Consider the following 19,640-nt stretch of genomic DNA (forward strand, 5'->3'; position numbering starts at 1 on the left):
GAAATAGTTTTCTTTCAGAAATAATTAATGTGGCTGTTATTCATTATATATACTTTCATTATATATACTTTCTAGGTTGACTGGCTTATTAAACTAGTTTTTCTTCTTCAATGTATGCTTGTAACTTAATCATATCAGGTCAAAGTTGTGCACTTACCAAATGTGTGATTAATTTTGTTGTTGTCAAGTTCAACATTAATGGGGTTTTCCAGTGGCTAAATTGATTTCTTAACAAAATTACTAGAAATTAAAAGTTAATAAAAAAGATAAAAAGTTCTTTTGGCTATTATTCCACATGACAAATGACAAAGTACAGAAAGCTGAAAGTGTTATATCCATAAGACTAATGACTGTTTGAATGGAGCATATTTACATAACATGTCAAAGTTCATGGGGTCAGTAAAATCCAAAGCACATTTACTCCAAACGTGGGTGTGTCCTAGTGGTGACATCATATTTGTCATATTCCCAAATCTTGGGGTGAAATTCGCAACTCCATGCATGATTGCCTACTTGTTACACTATTTTCGTCTTCAATTTATGGAATATGATATTTGTCTACTATAAGTCTCTGTGGTGGTGCTTTTATCTAGGTTTTACCCGGATCAATGGTTTAAATATCACCTCTCTGCACATTTGAACATTCAAGGTTTTGTTTAGATTAAATACCTCTAACCTTTGACTGACAAGTACATGTTGTTGAATTAAATGATACACTATCATTTAAAGACCGCATGAAACTATCCGATTTCAGCGTGACAACATGAATATGCATTTTTAATTGCATCATCACGGTCTGCCATTTCTTTTATCTGTTTGCATTTCTTATCACTTTGTGTTGACAATCATGCTCTTCTCCTTTGCCTACCCCCCTCCCTCCCCCCCAAATGATATTCACTGCATTACATAACATGCCAGCCCAAATCATTTCAGTGATCATTTCAATCATATTCATGAGCAAAAAAACCTTGGAGGAAATCATGAGGAATTATTATGAGAAGTGTTAAGCCCGGGTCACATCTGCGCGATTCTAAAATCACGCGAATCAGAAAAGTTGCTTCTGAGAAGTTGCGCTGATTAGGACATTGCTCTATTGCAAATCAACGGCGCAACTTTTATTGCGCAACAAGTTGATACCCGTGTCTAACTACGCGATTCAACCTTCAATTGTATTGCGAGTTGAATCGCGTGTTGAATCGCGCAGATGTGACCCGGGCTTTAAAGAGACTGCACAAATAACACAATATGAATATGGATACCAAATCTGTTCAGGTATTTGATACCGAAAGGCCATTTCATGGTCTTCCAGCAATTTTATTGCCTCAAATATCAGATTTTCCCCCTCCTTTTCTCCTCTCTCTTAGTTTTTTCAATGTGACATAAAACATAAAATATAAACCTACACCTCCTACAGTTTGTAAATCACCGATTCAAAATCTCTCTACCAGAATGGTATCCATTAACTACAAAACATTGATTAACTAACGGAAAACTAGCCCCGAATAATATCAAAACAAGCGTATTGAAAATACTTCTTGAATATACAAGTACATTATGTCTATCAAACTGCATTTATTTCATTGAATTACAAGTCTGAAAATCACTTGCCCCCCCCCCCTTACAGAAATAAAAGGCATTATCCCAGTTTAATACTACCATGCACCCTCTTACTTACCCCCTTTATCCTTGTCGACTTTGTAACTGCAATTCGCTACATTCTTATAAGGTACCAGAATCTCTCGTTTGTTGCATATGAAAATGAGTCACGAGTAGACACACAACCCAACCATCATCTTTAGCTAATATGACCATGTTCTCTCTGAAGAACAGTTCCACTACACAGCTAGGGAAATCTCGCTCGGGTTACGAGATAACCCAGTTTAAAAGTTGTGTCTGGGAGCTATCACGGTGCCCAATCTGTGATGTCACAGTTGTCTTAGTGTCACTAATATCTAAAAACCATTTATTATCATTGTTTTTTTTTTCTATTCAGGCAAAATGTTAACACTTTTTGACATGAAACCACTGCCATCATTTACGTCACGTTTAAGAGCTTCCATATGTCAGATTCAGTATTTGCGACACTACAGAAATTAAACAATGCACTAAATACAGGAAAACAGAAGCACATTTGGCTCAATGATGTCAAACTTAGACTTAGTCTTCCTCCTTGTGTCCTAAGAAACAATAAATCTGTGATACATTCTGAATGAAATGAGATATTTTTTTGTGTGAGCTGTTTGATTAAGTTATTTTTGACATTTATCTCTATCACATCAACCAATGATGGTCAGGTTTGTGTCTAAGGAAACCGCAACAATCAGAATACGGATTGAGCAAGTTGTCATGTCCAAGTTAAATTTGGCACCACTTGACTGAGCTTTGCAAAATATTCAGACAACAGTATGATTATCAAGGATATATTACAACTTGATGGAAATACAAGATCCTTTTAGACTTGTCAGCTAAAAATATTCTAGCAGTTTTAGCTAGAGGGGAAGGAACCAAAAGGAAAAAATGCAGCTAATATCAGCTAGTATTGATTGCAAAAAAACTACAATATTACATATTCACACTAATTTTGGCACCAATTAACACATTTCTACATACTAAAGTGACCTCATATATGGTACATGCTTCAAGGAAAATAAAGATAAACAAATAAAAAAACAAAAAACAAAAATAAGATAAAGGTAAAGGTGAAAGGATTTTGGGCAATATCTTACAAATATTTGGCAAGCATTCTCCAATGCATTACTGATGTGCTACTGTCGTTAGGAAAGCAACAAGCTTAGTACCACAATATTCATTGATAGCCTATGTGAGGTATTACCAAAGTAACTCTTGCTGTGTTATGCAAAAAGCTCTATCTAAAATATAACACTTAAAAACATGCCAAACATAGTCAGCTTACATTCTGGTAACATTTTCATTACTAAATTATCCAATTTTTTGCAACAATGCTATACCTCTTTTGTATTTTTTTAAAAACTTTTTAAGACAGTCATTGAAAAGCCTTACAATGTGAACAGTACATGTATAGCTATGTATTGATCAGCCAAACTCCTCACTTGTTCGCCCCCCTCCCCCGCCCTCACACACCCTAGGTTTTCAATCGAGTGAGCATGCAAATTTGGTCATCCTTTCTATCTACCGTATATTCCATGAATGTGTACCAAAAAGTGTCACACATACAAACTGAGGGGGTCTAAAGACATATTGACTAATTAGCATTCTTCTTGCTAATTAGCAATCTTCATGGAGCTCATCAACCACTTCCAAAATCAACAGAGGGCACTGTCCAGTACCCCGAACTTGACACCATTTTTTTTTTTAAATTCCAAGTCAACCTAATACTTTTTAATATCTTAACTTGTTTTACAAGCTGCACAAGAGCAACCTTGAAGTAGTCAATCGTAATGTGTCTGTATACAAGTTCATCATGGGGTGTTCGCGTGCTGGTGAACGCGCTCTCATGCGATCTTGTAACATAGAGCTGTACACAGCTGTAAACAAATGATCACGCACATTAGGACCGACATGACGTCGCCCTCCATAGAAACGCTGGAGGGCCCCGTTAGCGGGCAAACTAATAACAGCATCTGCAGACGAGCAAAAATCCCATTACAATGGCCATAGAGTGTTGTATTTATAAATCATAAACGTAATCATAAATCATTATCAGAGAAACGAAAATGAGATGTCACATTTCACATACACGTTTCTCAAATTCTACAAAACCTTTGTGGTCCATGTTAAACAGAAACATTGATGTTACATAATGCCTTACGGATCTATTGGATGTTTCAACATGTCACTTACTGTTCAAACGTTTAATACTTCGATACCCACAATGCATATAGAGCTCACATTTTATTTAGTTTTAATCTTTCAAAATCCACAATTAATTGCCACTTTTATAGTTCAACATAAAAAGGCACTTAGTTTTTCTCAGGCCTGCGGATCAGATTAATAGCTACATTGTTGATCATTCGGACATTACAAAAGTCTACACCATGTATCCTACCACAGCTAGTATGATATCCCTGTTACCTATTTCCACAGCTCTGCTTAACTGTGACCCTACTTTCTGGCATTGGTCTTCTGAAATTACTTCTGCACATGTTGCTATGTTGGTCACATCTACCTAACAATAGCCTACACATAAACACACACAATTTCTTGTGCAAATCCTCCATCCAAAAATAGTGATACTAAACAAGTTATTAACTTAACCTATGTAACTCTAACAGTGTATGCATATTCATAGGGTGGGATGAATGTTGAGACATTGAATCTAAAATTTCTAATTTTTCTAGTTTTTCCTAGGTGCACCTAAACTTGGGGTCGCTAGTCTCAATTACTACGTACTTCTACCAATCAACATTCAACAACCTCCGTTCCACATCACAATTTTACAAATCGTCAGACTCTACACACAGTTAATTCAAAATAGTTTCCAGGAAACAGTTCAGAGTTAAACCAGACAAAACACTATCGGCAAATATCAAAACGAATAGTCAAAGCACTGTGAAGAAATGCCTTTTAATAATTGGTCATTCTCATTTCAATCTTGTGGCATCTTGCAAGCTCCCAGGGTAAGAAGAGGATAGATCCATAACTTCTTATCTCAATCGTGATAGCTATCTTATTACCTGGCTATCTTCAAGAAAGCTTTCCATGACAATCATTTTTGCATAGATCTCTGGCTATTAGTCCAATGACCCTTTCAATTAGCATTTCCTGCTACCTTGCCTCGGACTAAATACTTTTGATCCATCTTGTTGTCATTAAAAAGCAATTACCAAGATTCCTCCATGGAATGCAAATTTCCTTAATTCTGGATAAAAAAAACACAGAACCTTTCAAATTCAAAATAGTTTCTTTATATTTTCATTTGACCCATTCTTTTAAAAACTCTGTCATTTCTCTTCAAGAAAGTAGACCAATTCACTGACTATCTGGATCTCTATCCTGCTTTCAAGTTGTCTTCACGGTACATTTCATCTTGACAAAGGGGGTATCCCAAACCTTGTCTGTCTGCTCTTCATCTCATCTCCATCACCATCTGGACTAGGTCTAACAGGACTTGATGCTAGCATCAAAATCCTTCAAGCTGCGTATCTATCTCCCTAAGAGAACAACATTTTTCTGTGGTAGAGTGCTAAATTCCTTCCTTCTGCTGGATGAATATCCTTCGCCAAATTAATTTCTGGCTACTCCGACCGCAGATCCTGATCTGACCATCCTGGCAGGCCCTGTCGACAGACTTTGGTTTCCATCCCCGTCTCTCATGGGCTCCTGACAACCTTTGTCTGTACTCCTACTGAATCCTTGGGCTATCTGTGTTCTACTGGTGGTCTAAGTTAGTACAATCTGACTATGTTTTAAGTGGTATTGTGTGGGGTAGTAGTACAAATCCTTCACTGTTGACTATTTACACAACCTCTATGCAAAAATCTGTGATAAAAAAAAAATCAATGACATGGGTCAGTTTGATGAGAGCACCATAATAATAGTAATCAGCAGCAATTTTTACGACACTTATAAATAATAAATAATCATAAAAATAGTACTTATATAGCGTGTTCATCAGCAACGCTGCTCAAAGCGCTTTACAGGAATTGAAACAATTAATATACAGGAAACATTTAAAATACAAGAAACATTCAAAAGCAAATAGTAGAAAAATAAAATAAATGGAAATGATAGTGTTCTATAGTACTTGTCAATTGCAGTATTAGTTCACTGAACCCTTAGTGTGGTTCCTTGTACTGCCTCTATTAGATTGAAGTTGATTGTGCTATTTACAGATCGTTCACTAAAGCATCAGTTAAATGAATAATGCCAAGTGCATTGGTTTCTCACGGAATGAAAGAGTCTCCATCATTATCATCGTGTCTCCTCCAATCAGCACTTATTAATGCAACCTACATGCTTGGCAGTCTCTCTGATCAGGCGAATTCCCTACAACTTTTTAAAAGTCAAATCTTTCCTTGCCTCAGATGTGTAAATTGAAGGTTAATATCTACAGTTATCTTATGAGAAATAAAAGGTGAAATTACCCATTTAGTATCTCCTGCCTCCTCCTCCTCCTCCACCCCCTCCTCCATAACGATTGTAGTTGTTACTTCCAAAAGAGGCTACAAAGGAAAGGGTAACATGGTACGGTTACAAAGGGAAAGCTAACAAAGACAAGCTTAGATGAGTCTAGATTTGTTTACTATTTTCATCCAAATTTCTAATAATAAGGCAAAGAGTAACATGTACTTTCAGACTGATCAATTTGCAGGCCTGAAAAATGTACTAAGCAATCAATGCAGAATCATCAAGAAAAAAAAAGGTTTCAACATATCTTTGGGGTCTGGTGGTGCACATGCAGACTCGTTATCTAATTTGTTAGCCCCAAATGCTCCGAAATGCACTTATTTTTGGGTCTGTTACACTAGCAGACTTGCCATTAAATGATAAGGCAGCCCAGACTCACATAAACTTAACATACAATTCCTTCAGTCTGGGAGAATGCAGACTTGCATGTAAAAGGTCGATGCAAAGCATACGGCCAGCCCAAGTGGATGTCAGATTACGAAGAAAGTCTCAAAACTTTGGGCATGGGTCAATCTAACATTACAATACTTTGCTGGTGTCCACAGCCATGACTGCATTGATGGCTCTCTGATGATGATGATGATTTCAATGAAGGATCACCAGAATTCAAGTACGTCTATTTCTCACCAAAACGGACGAGAGACTTCACGCTGGTAGGGATGCCACATGGCATATATGTCACCCATCGATATTTGCTCTTCTCGAGCTATCCTGCTTACAAGAATACACAGTGCTTGTCTGTCTCTCTCTCTGTTGACCTGTAATGACCTTGGATTTCCCACCAAAACCAACAAAACTGTTGTGCTCACAGGGATAATGCATGGTATCTATGTCACCTCCCTACAATATGAAGATGTTCTCTACAGACAAATGTACCTCATTTCATGCACCCTCTCATAGCATGAAAGTTCCCGAAGAAGTTGTAAAGATCATTCACCTTTTGCATGATAGTTGATGTTACAATGTTAATGGGGGGAAATAACGAGACATTAATTTAACTTAGTAAGTCATCGGTAAATTAATTGTCAGCTCATCCACCAGTTTGGAAACTAATCTTCACTTACACAGCAATCTTTCAGGGCAGATTTTGTTCTCATTTTCTTCATATAATACTACATTCAACAAACAGCTGGTTAGTTGAGAGAATAGTGTTAATCAAATTGCTTGCAATGTCCTACAAAATTGACTTTGGAGTCATTTTTCAATGCATTGAAAAGTGACACAAATGATCATTACACAAAAAAAAGAACAGGAATAAATCTAGCTTAACTTGTATCATGGAGGATGTTTGCTGTTCATAACATCTTACCTCCATAGGGACCACCTCCACCCACTCCTGAGCTCCTTTTACCACCTCTCACAGGTCCAAAGCTAGACCTTTGACTAGCATAACCATCATTGTACCCTCCTAATGGGTAGAAAGAAAAACATCTCTTTAGAGTCTCATCTGGAGAATTCTTAACAGACAAGTTCCAAAGTAAAAAATGCCAACTTTAGACATATTTTTGAGAGCCACCAAGACTTAGTACACCTTGACTATCCGAGATACTGAGTACACCCTGACTATCAGTTTTTAGTAAAAACACAATTTGCGGGGCTAACATTCTAACATATTCAAGACAAACAGCGTAAGAGATTATAACTTATGAATAATTCATATGCAATTACCAGATGCAGCATATCCACCACCGAAGCCATCGCCCCTGTATCCTCCTCCTCCTGCTCCGCTATTACTACTAAACCCTCTGTTGTAGCCAGCTGTCAAAGCAAGAGGCGGGAAAAACATAGAACATGATGAGAAAAGCACTTTTAAACAGATGTCAAGTTTACACATGAATAGTCTCACAGATATACTCTGTGTATGTTGCAGCTGTATCTGAACTTTGGGAAAGGTATTTTTGGGGGAGAAGGGCCATTTAACCAACCCACAGGTGTAATGAATGGCTGTCCACATTTTGTTGTTGTAAGTTATGACTAGTTTACAGCTTTCAAAGTCATTATGAACAAAGAGACTGGGGGTGAATTAGTTTGCATGGTTTACTTCCTTATAGTAGGGAACTCCTGAGAGTGTTGTGAGAGTATGAAGTGAGAGTATATGGTTTGCTGCACATGTATCAACATATGTCAGTACACAAACCTTTACTGTGTTATTTGTGTAGAGGACATTTTAGGCACTGTAAGGCCAAACCGAACATTTTAACTCCTGAGGGGCTGAAGTGGTCATATTAGGTCCTGAAGGGCTGGAGTGGACATTTTAGGTCCTGAAAGATCAAACTGAACATTTTATCTCCTGAGGGGCTGAAGTGGACATGTTAGGTCCGAAAAGGTTGGAATGGCCATTTCATGTACTGGAGGTCTGATGTGGACATCTTAGATCCTCAGTGGCTAAAATTGGACATTAGACCTTTTAGGATTGTCCCAAAAGGGAAAAAAGAAAACACAAATGGAAGCCAACCTCTACACGTGGATACAACATTTCAAAGCCATGATAGAATGGACAAAGAATCCTGACCCAAATGGAGTAAGCTTACCTTGGCCCCCATTGTAACTGTCATCATAACCACCTTGTCTTCCAAACCCATCATTATACCCTCCACCTCCTGTGAATAGTTGAAGAAAGTAAAGAAACTTAAATGAGATTGACCTGTTCAGGTCTAAAAAAAAGAAAGTGTCCACTGCCCCCCCCCCTCTCCCTCCCTCACCTAACCTATATTTTACTTCTTTTCTTTTTACTCTTTAACATTCATGTCAGCTAGAAAATATGTTCATGAACTTGACGTCATAAATATTTCTAAAACTAAATGAGAATAATATGAATCATAAAACTAACCAGAAGGATAATAGGCTTCTGGACTCCTTGCGATATTTTATATGAGAAGATTTAATGTCAACCGGATGCAAAACAATAGCGTCATTGAAGTCAATAGTGTGGACCTATGTACCAAGTGTGTACCTTATACATGCTTAAAAGGTTTGAAGTTATTGTGTTTACAAAGATTGCAGACTATTTACTTTTGAAGGCAACAAATGACCTTTCACCTCCACAGAAATAAATAGAGCAGGATTCTTGTTCTCAAAAACATTACCAAAGTTTAAAACATATCAAACTTTCAATGCCAGTCATTAGTTCAAAAAGCCGATTGAATCAAGGATTCCTCTCAATACATGGTACTCACTGAATACTACTGTCAAAAGCTAACTTTGTCAATCTATATATCTCCCAGTCTTCATTTATATATTTTGATATTTTAATTGGAAGCAGTATAATCTCTCTTTACACCACTAAAGCAATATATTGCCCATGTTTTTTCTTAACAATATATCGCAGGTCTGTCAAATTTTTTCCCCAAAATTTTACTAAAAATCTCATGTTAATGTTTGACCATAATATCAACTTACCACCAAAATTGTCTCTTTGATTTCTGCCACCACCACCATACCTGTCTTCTATAAAAATTAAGAAATATATGTAATAAATAAACAACCCAGAAAGCCAAGTTGGCAATGTCATTCCTTGCAATACAATTTGCTCAAAATTCCAAATAACATCTAACAAATTTAGAACAAGCGAGTTAAATTTGTCCAAGAATTAAGCAAAAAAAAGATCACAGATTTCCAGCTCTCCCATTTGTAGCGATAAACCATTTCATTCACTGGTAAGGATTTTATAGAATCTTATCCTCAAATGTTTCAATATCCAGAACGAACAGTCTTCCTATTTCAAATATAGACACAAATATGTATGAATAAAAGGACATTTTCTTTTAAAAAAAAACACAAGTTTAAAATTTGTGTAGCAGCTGTTTTCTGTGTAAGGGATGGAACTGCAATACATCTATCTTTGCACTTGTATAGCAAATAACCTATTTCGCATAGCATTTTCAGTCCCCATAGAAAGAAATTGGAAAATATAATACTAGCCAGTGATAAACATATATCCTGCTTAAGTTTTTTATGCAAAATTTGAAAAGTGGCAACTTTTATATTTTTCATAGAAATGGTACAGCTCATTCTGTTATTGCTTAGTCTTCCTTGTGACCATTACTGGGGGGATGTTTTTTATAGCCAACATACCTGCAAATCCACGGTTACCACCCCCTCCATAGGGAAGGCATCCCCCTCCGAATGCACCGGCTCCTCCAAAGCCACCACCTCCGCCGTAACCACGAGGAACAAAACCTGTAGGTCCACCAAAGCCACCGTCAAACCCACCTAAACAAACAAAAAAGTTACAAGAACATCAGCACATTTTCTACTTCAAACAGTCCACAACATACCGCATTGCAGTATTAATCAACATAGGAAGATTAGCATGTTTTGTGTAATTAACAAGCCCCCCACCCTACCCCCCCTCCCCCAAGGGGAAATTTGCAAGTAGTCTCTTTTCTTTCACAACACATTACAGTACTCACATAGTTCAATTAGATTCATATTTCACATATTGAGGCTATAAACAAAGTCTGTAGTTACGTCTACCCTCAATGCTAGTAACCACTTTATTTAATTTTTTTGTGTGATGAAATGTTTGAGAATTGGAGGAGACCCCCCCCCCCACCACCCCCATCCAGAGATATAAGCATCACTCTGAAATCACTGAACAGTGCCAGGAATAGAGAGAATATTTGTTTCTGAGATTCTCAATTTTTTCTTTTTCCCTTCTCCCACTTGACATCACCAGGAAGATTATTGTCAAAGAAATGCTGTAAAATTACTTGGGAAAAGCTGTCTTTTGTTTGATTGCTCTGTCTACGTCACTACCAGTTATTTTCCCTCTAAGTGCTTAGCAATTCAATCGACACTTTACCTCTCATTCTGTCACCCATACCACCTCCACGATCTCTTCCACCTTTTGTTTGGGGAGTTGCTTTTTTTACTTCAAGTGATACCCCACCTATAGTATGGGTCTTCATTGCTGAAAGAAAGTAAGAATAACATACAGACTTAGTGTATTAGTAGATCCACAACTGACCACAGATGTGCTAAGGCCAAGCGGCAGCAGCAGCACAAACAGCATCTTAAACATTTTGGCCTGGCACTATTTTTGATGATTAATTTAACAAATTTTAAATTACCAAAATATGGGTGAATACTACAAGTTTGGCAAAGAAGTTAGCTCAGAATAGGAAAATAGATAGCACCATTTGTCATCTTAGCATACTTCATTTGCAAAACTTTTCCATCTCATCCCTTGGACCCCTTCCTCAGGACGTAAATCACACTACTACACAAATCTGCCCAGCACTCAAATATTCCTGAGCATATCCCTGGTGACTGCATGCTTTTGTCATGTCAAGACGTTAGAATAATGCAGTTGTTTCCAAAGAATAAAGCAGGCCTTCAGCAAAGCCCCCCCCCCACCCCCCACCAAAAAAAGAAAAGAAATTTTGTAGTATTTGCAAAACTAGAATACTTGACCTTACGTTCCATTTACCTGAAAGGAACTTTTCTATCAAGGAAGAGAATTTGTCGCTGATTTTTATGTAGGAATCCCTAGATGTTCAAAATCTTTTGACAAATAAATATCTTGTGCTGGAAAAAGGGTAGGGGCAGAGGATCTAGTGGCATGACAATATGTCAAACAAGTTTATTACCTTGTAATGTACTCAAATGAGTTCAATTCCATACAAGTTCCATATATCAGTGAACTAAATGCATAATTAACAACAGGATCAATTGCTGTTATAAAATGCTACTTCTCTCAAGCTGTTTATACTATATCTTTATCCCTCTGTTTTTTGTTCGTTATTTTTTGGGCGCTTCTTGTTAGAAGACAAGTAAGACAGCCTTACATTTCACCAACCAACTATTAAAATTAACATACTCTCCTAATGATGCTTGCCCAAGTAGATTTCTGCCACAAACTGGTCTTCCTATTTCAGCCTTTTAGTCATTTTTCACTAGTCATACTGTACACCCCCAATCAAGCAAACAGCCACAGCCCAAAGAGCATACAAAAGTCATCAGACTCACCAACGAGAGTATCTACGATATCGTAATCTGTAAATTCAACAAATGCAAATCCACGTATTTTATTCCGATCGGCGCTCTGTTTGGGAATGATAACGTTTTTGACTTCTCCGTGTTGACTAAAGTATTCTTTTAGGTCTTCTTCTCTCAACGAGCCGATGCCGTAGATGTAAATTTTCATGGTCTCTTCGTTAACCGTTGGATCCTTCTCGGAATCCTGACCAGAAAAAGAATATTCACAGAAAGTTATCAGGCTTCAATGTCTGAATGTCTGCCTCAAAAGCACAGTACTGTCTTTCTGACATTAATAAACCAATCACCAGTATCAATAAAAGTCTGCAATATGGTAATCCATCATATGATAGAGTAATGAGAAACACACAATGAATGCAAGCTTCAATATAAGCTCATGCAACCCACTTAAAAAAAAAGCCAAAACCTGTGTGAAACCCTGAAGTCGCTAGTTCTAGCAAAAGAAGCATTGGGTCATTGTGTTTTAAATTTCTCGTCAAGTTTTTGGTGTTGATGGACTTACTGAAATATATATGTTAAACTATGATAATCCAAACTCTCGATTTGTAGAACCGGCTATTCCTACATTAACAAAAGAGTTATCTTCCCATAACACCTTCACAACATTAATAAATGTTCATTAATCTAGCGTTTGTGTGCCTAGCATTCTTGACAAGAACATCTAAAGTTGTCAGTGAGTTCTCATCTTGTTATCAGTATTAGGCTAGGATAAAACTACTGACACTAGTGTTTCCTGTACTATAGTAAGAGAAATATACAGCGTAACAGCGATGATATATGGAATACTGAACATGCGTTCAGAGTCGTGAAAGTATGCTGAAAATGTCAGAGGAAGTTACACTACGCCTGTTGTCATTTTCTATGTGGCAGTTGGACTTTTCTACGTCAAGTTTGTGAGACACTTGCAAACTTCTTAGAAGAGTAAGTACTTTAACATCTATGTATAGCTGCTGAATGAAAAGTATGAGCATTTCAAACACACAGACTTATGAAAGCCAACATAAAACAAACAGGGGAGTCACTGAATACTGGCTGAGTTCTGTGCAAGTACTGCAGTGATACTAACATGCATAAAAGACAAGTAGAGACTTGACTTACTTCTCTAGCCATTGCTCTTTTAATATCAATCTCCCTGCCATTCATCTTTATCTTTTCCCTTTTACGAGCATCCAGCACAGCCTGTGTTTCCTGTGCTGTTTGGAAGGTGACAAAACCAAATCCTCTAGAACGAGATGGAGTTGGGTCATCTCGTCTGGTTGGGTCTCTGATGACTACGCAATCCACAATTTTACCGTAATGTTGAAAGGCCTCCTTGATATCATCTTCAGTCGTGGAAAAACTGAGGCCACCAAGAAATAACTTTCTCATCCTCTCTGAGTCAGACTTCAAATAGATCAAAGAGATCAATGTTAGTGATTGCTTTCATACAAGCAAATTGGTATAATCTATTAACACTAGAAAGGGGAACTAAAAGGGTATATTATTGAGAAAAGTTTACTGGCTTGTATCTTGAATTCTTCACTACAAGTCAGTTTCTAAAGACACATCCAAGTTCCAACACAATCAGATAATTATAGGCAATTTAATATGAAACATCAGGAATTAAAACATGAACTATCATTAGGATTTATGGGATAAAACTCCTCTTACAGATTTTCACATGTGAAGTACATTGTATATATCCTATGCCGAAGCCTCCAGAAGATCAAGGGAGGCTTTTGTTATTTGGAGCTTCTTTGGTGATCACAATTGAACACTTACATCATAACAGCCAAGACATCATAACCAATTTGAATTTATTTTCATGGCAAACTTTCTATATCTATGTAGGACAGCCATATGCAAAGATCACAGAATCTAGATTGTCACTTAAAAATAACAAAAAATTCTCTGTTCGTTAAAGCAGAAAAATTATGTACTGTTGAAGTTCAATGTTTTACTACTGTAAGTTGTCCACTAAGTTGAAGAACTGCATGGTCTTAATTTGTTATTCACAAGGTTGTTGATTCCATTGATGTATTGCATTATTCCATTGATGTATTCCTACATGTTGGATTTTTAGAATCTGTTTCATGAAGTGGGTTAGTTTAGAGGTGGAAGCATCAAACACAAGATATATTGATAGTATGTTTATGTCACTTGTGTTTTTGTGTATGGTCACCAAAACCAGCTCTTAGAAAGTTGATTGAAAATGACTTTGTTACTCATGCTTTGGTTCTAAAAGTAATGATGGCAACTTCCTCAGATGCTCCCAAGTAACTCACTTGTTTTCTATTCCTTCAGTACTTCATGCAGAACTTTTCACTGACATTTTCACAAGCTTGGTATCATACTTCATCATTAAAATAGAGTTTAAAATAGAGTTTAAAATAGAACTTAAAATAAAGTTAACAAAGACCCTAACAGGATTTGAAGGACACAGGAGTTAAGCTGTGAACCTCACATGGCGAACAGCAAATAGTCAGGATCTTGAAACCCTTTTCTCAATAAACATGGGACAAAAACGAAAGGGGCATAACGGTGAAGCGCATTTGCCAAAAATGTTGTAAATGGAGCTTAGCTAAGGAATAATAGCAGCAAACATTATCCAAGATAAAATCAACAATTTGGGCATTCTTAAAAACTTGCCTATAAAAGGTATCTTAAACTGAAGGAGATAAGCAAAGAAGTAAAGGTTATAAATTATGAGGTATAATAATTAAATGCCAATGGGGGAAAAATACAGCTTTGATTTATTTCTGCCTTGAAAAGGTTTGGTACCCAAATAGCTTCAAGAGCTTGCATGTATGAGAACATGAAACGAATCACACAGGGAGAGATGTTATGTGGTCAACAGTCTGAGTTAATTTCTAATCACTGTGTATAATGAATTCGCAATGGAATTCATGGTGTCTTTAATTTTACATGTTGTACTAATAATGTTATACAATAGTTCACTTCCTATCTTGAATATGTTAAAGATATCATATACTAAACCTATTCTAGGCCTAACATGGCCACCAGACTAGTGTTTATATTTAGACACAGGAAAATACCATTTCTAGCCTAGGCCTATGCTAATTGTAAACTAGGCCTGTGAAACAACCCTGCTGCATGGAAAATCCAAGCTAGCTTAGGCAATCTACTTTATGCTATAGCATTAAATTATTCCACCTTGCATAACAAACAATAGAAACAAATGTTAGCATCAATGATCACGGTATAAGTTACAACCGATTTATTCCGGCCTACTGTAGTGTAAGTGTAACTTTCTATTGTTACTAACACTACAGTAGGCTACAGCAGGCCAATTGTCAATGTTAGCGCGGCCTAGCCTAACATTACCAGTTAGGCCCTGCCGACCTAGGCTAAGCGAATATGATTGTTATACCTAAACAAGATCTAAATAAGCTTGTTATCACAGTCTTTTTAGCACATATGGGCGGGCAAGGCCGTATTTTAAATACGAAATATAGGACATGAGTACCGATTCGTCATTTGTATCCATCTCTGTGCGTATTCTTCAACACTGTTTTTATGTAGTTTCCGTGTCTTACCACTTGGATCAGAATCGGCGTTGGGAATGAACACTGTCGACTGACGAAATATAACAGTTAATGGACGCGAAATATGTAAAAAACCAAATGCAATATACAATCCAGGGAAGTCTTTTATTCCTTCATCACTTGTTGTCATATGCGTAGGAGGCGTGGTAGTAACAAATTTAAACGAAATTATTACTCACCACTGTTCGTCTAGCACAGCAAAAATAACTCCGGTCCACTGGGTCGGTCCGTTGCGGAATAACTTATATCGGATCCATCCATAATAAAAAGTTATGTTTAGATCCTTTCACAAATAACGAAAAGTTAATATAACGAAATGAAGGAATGCGTTTCCAATAAAATATATCTCAAGCGGTCGGATATGAACGTTTCTCAAGGTAATAAGAATTATCCGATCGAAAGTAAATATAAGGCGATAAATGTAGGCGATTAAGTAAATATAAGGCGATTAATGTAGGCGATTAACGTCGTTGGTAGCTCGTCGTGTTGAGCGGTCGAAGTGGTGTAAGTTCGAACTAGCGATACCACAAGGGTATTTGAGGGCGCTAACAGTTGACGGAAAGAGTAGCGGTGTCAAATTACGCCGCTACAGGGGTATTGGGGGGGGGGAGCTGCAGCCCCAACCCAATTTTTTTTTTTGAAAATTCGGGCAATATACTGAGAATTTTTTGGGCACCTACTGAAAGAAAAATAATTTGCAATGTGTTTTTCAATGGTTAAACTACTTGTGTTAAAGGCATTGAAGACTCGCCCCAAACCGCGTGCGGCCATCTGAAAAAGTTAACTTTCTGTTGCTTGCAAGTGACGTTTTGTTCGTGTCACTACAAAATGCAGACAGTAATGAAAAGTGATACCTTGTTATCTTTAGCTGGACCTGAGATACCCATCGCTGTATCGTTTGTACACAGTGCTGTGTGTATTGACCGCAGCTGTATGTACTGACTGTACACTAGTGTCTAATTATCGACGGTAGCAAGCTGTGTGTGTACTTTCTGGGATCGATGGTGGTGTCTAACACTTCTGTTACACCTCATACGAAAATAGGTCAGATTACCGGCATTAGACGTTCCCTTTTGCGCGAGTCTTCACACCCTTTAAACTGATATTATTATCATTATTACTGTAACGACTTTCCCAATAATTATAACCAATATGGAAGGGTAATAACACGGCAAATGACTGTATGTTATTGGCATGCGGTGTAATAAATGATGCATGCCTATATGATATGCACCTTAAGGTGTTGAACGCGCGCAGAGCGCGCGAAAAACTTTGGTTATATTTTTCGGCAAGTCGTTACAGGCCCCCCCCCCCCCAAAAAAAATCAAATTGGGCTCCTACGCCTATGCATGTTGCTCATAACTGTTGTTCATCACGGTTGTTGATACCACAGGTGGGAGGCCGGTGGTATTTGAAACCAAAAATTCAACCCTGTGTTTCCGCCCGTAGAACCTTGTAATTATTTTGACTAACCACATGTCCATGCACATGTCCAATACCATTAAAATACTACTCCGACATTATAGAATTTATTAAATCAGTTTTTAAAGTTGTTTAATTTGCCATTCACAGACACCAGACTATGAACGCGACACAACCACATTTAGTACAACAGAAGCAATTTGTTCAGTACAACGACTGTGTGATATTGTAAGCATAAACAATGAAACCAACACAAAAGTTAAAAACCGGGTACGAGAGGGGCATGGTCCGCCCGTGGTCAGGGTACAACCTTTACTTATATGGTATCATAACTTGTATTATATATACATATGCTTTGTCGTTTTGGGGCCAAATTATTTAATCACTGTTTCGTAATTTGGGAACATCAGGCTCAGGTCAGGCTGAAAATCAATAAGTGGCTTGCTCACACAGAAGCCTAAAACTACACATTTGGTACATACACTGACATTGGAGCATGGATTATAAGATAAACATTTGTATAAACCACTGATTTTTTTTTACTGCAGTAATTCGGGAAATTACCCATTTCCTGATATTATGGTAAATTCCAAACGTATGTGGTTATTATACCCCAGTGAAGATTTTTTTTAATACTTGATCTCTCAACCCATCGTTGCATGAAAAGCTACATGCATACATTGACAGATAGCAATGTGAAATGTATAGAGCATATAAGAGTAATCAAGAGCTGCCTGTTTTTTGGTATACATTATACATTTGTTTATGTTTTAAGCTTTGTTTCATTGAGGGTAACTCTATTATTGAAGCAAATGTTACTGTTCTGGTCAAGACCATAGTTTACAAATTTACTGAAATACTGAGTATGGGGGAATGAAAACATTAACTAATTTTATCGGAAGATTTTTTTTCTGTTGCCAGACGAAGAAATATAACTAGTCTTAGTTCAAGTCTGCCTTACATGGCTTAATTTCCATTTTGTAATAACTGGGTGCTGTAAATTGTTAAACTGTAAAAGTGGATGCAATCCGCGTGTATAGGTCTAGAATACATCAGTGCGGCTCTAAATAGTTTGCAGGGAGATGAAAACACTACCAGGGAAATGTGAAGAACAGCTACTTGGCAAAAATTTACGACGAGTCTCAATTCCAATCGCTTCCATCATTCAGTTACTTTAACATACATTTGCCGGACTTGAGAAATTTGAGCTTCCATGATTTCAGGAGAAAGCTTGGTGTAAACATTATTCTAATTGCCCCAATATTTTAACATGTAAGAATTTGCTAAAATTGACTTTTCAACAGCCTATTTTAATGGAGGCTCTACTCATTCGAAATTATCCTCTTAGACTAAAAAATTTATATTTTTTTCGAGGTAAACAGCTTAAAAATAGACCTGAAATATTGTTTAAAACTTAACAATGTTTCAAATGGTTATTAGAACAATATCGATAGAAACCCCAACAATATGTATACTGATATCCTTTAATTGTCTGAAAACATATCATACCACAATGGGAGAAGTCAGAGAGAAGATAAACATTGTCGGGAAAATATGCCAACATGCCAAGTGGACCTACTGATGTGACCTTCCCCGCCCCCTTAATTTTAAGTCATCATCAGTTCTTTTCTCAGCTTGAATAATGAAGAGGATGAAATAAATGCTACTGGTGGTCTAATATTCAGGAGAATTGAAGATGATTTAAAATTCCCGGGTGAAACAGGAAAGATTCCATGGGAGCTGGGTTGGTGCATGTGTGCCATGCATAACTTCAACCTTTTCTGGCAGAATATCTCAATGGTCATGGTGGTAATATTTGTGTGTAGTTTGATATCCCAAGCCACCAGCTATCAGATGGTGGGAACTAGGGCCAAATACGTTGATATGGAATTACTGACACTTATTACATGAAGGAGAGATAGGATTGCACGGCAGTTGACATGTAAACTTGATAGGATTTGAAACCAGTACAATACTTGTAGGAATCATTGAAGTATGTGGTCAGAGTAAGAGGGTATTTAGTCACAATTATTCGTCACAATTATTGCTCATATTCAAATAGTTATATAGAATAACCCCCTCCCTGCCCCACCCATCCTTTTATGACGTATTGTAGTAGCATACAAATTGTGGCAAGAGAAAGAAGTTGGTCAAACTGAGCAGGCACTCAAATTATTCTGAACACTTTTCTGGCATTGTGGACATGTGACTGATCTATACAGCACATATGATTTTCCAAGTATTTGATTTTACAAGATATTTTACAGATTTAAAAGCTTACATATATCAGGTTCGTATTGTGGTGTAGCAGTGGCGGCGGAACCGGGGGGGGGGGGCTTGGGGGGGCTCAGCCCCCCAATGAAAAAGTTGAGGGGGCAAATGCATGATAAGCCCCCCCAATATTTACCAAGGCTCCGAAACGTGCATCTGCCCATTTTTCAATGCATACTTGTCGATCTGTCCGATGCACACGTATACTATATAGGTGTAATAATTTTAGTAATTGCTGGGGGACCCTGGTCCCTCGGACTGTCCCCTGGCTATAGACCACATTGTCACCCCAAC

At 37.4% G+C, this 19,640-nt stretch overlaps 1 protein-coding gene across 2 annotated transcripts; it reads right to left on the reverse strand.

Annotated features, from left to right (window-relative positions):
* Positions 1–1,267: 1,267 nt before the first annotated feature.
* On the reverse strand, positions 1,268–15,718 carry LOC139966405 (heterogeneous nuclear ribonucleoprotein A1-like 3). 2 transcript variants are annotated; one of them, XM_071969355.1, is made up of 11 exons: positions 15,575–15,718; positions 13,207–13,491; positions 12,079–12,292; positions 10,913–11,020; positions 10,183–10,320; positions 9,508–9,555; positions 8,640–8,708; positions 7,777–7,866; positions 7,418–7,516; positions 6,066–6,143; positions 1,268–5,460 (listed from the first exon to the last, which is right to left on the reverse strand). In XM_071969355.1, exons 1-10 carry the CDS (start codon positions 15,593–15,595, stop codon positions 6,070–6,072), a joined length of 1,146 nt encoding a protein of 381 aa, XP_071825456.1. In that variant the 5' UTR covers positions 15,596–15,718; the 3' UTR covers positions 1,268–5,460; positions 6,066–6,069. The 2 variants fall into 2 exon arrangements, with proteins under 2 accessions (XP_071825456.1, XP_071825457.1); XM_071969356.1 differs by lacking the exon at positions 7,418–7,516.
* Between the last annotated feature and the right edge of the window lie 3,922 nt (positions 15,719–19,640).

This window comes from Apostichopus japonicus, chromosome 4, assembly GCF_037975245.1.
Source record: "Apostichopus japonicus isolate 1M-3 chromosome 4, ASM3797524v1, whole genome shotgun sequence".
Classification (NCBI taxonomy): Eukaryota; Metazoa; Echinodermata; class Holothuroidea; order Aspidochirotida; family Stichopodidae; genus Apostichopus; species Apostichopus japonicus.

Bases quoted from the DNA above. Each gene is read 5' to 3' on its own strand.
- LOC139966405 (XM_071969355.1), bottom strand. From the start codon at position 15,595: ATGGATACAAATGACGAATCG. The intron at 11,021-12,078 runs GTGAGTCTGATG...ACTTTCTTTCAG, and splicing joins TATCGTAGATACTCTCGTTG to CAATGAAGACCCATACTATA. The intron at 7,867-8,639 runs GTAAGCTTACTC...TTGCTTTGACAG, and splicing joins CAGTTACAATGGGGGCCAAG to CTGGCTACAACAGAGGGTTT.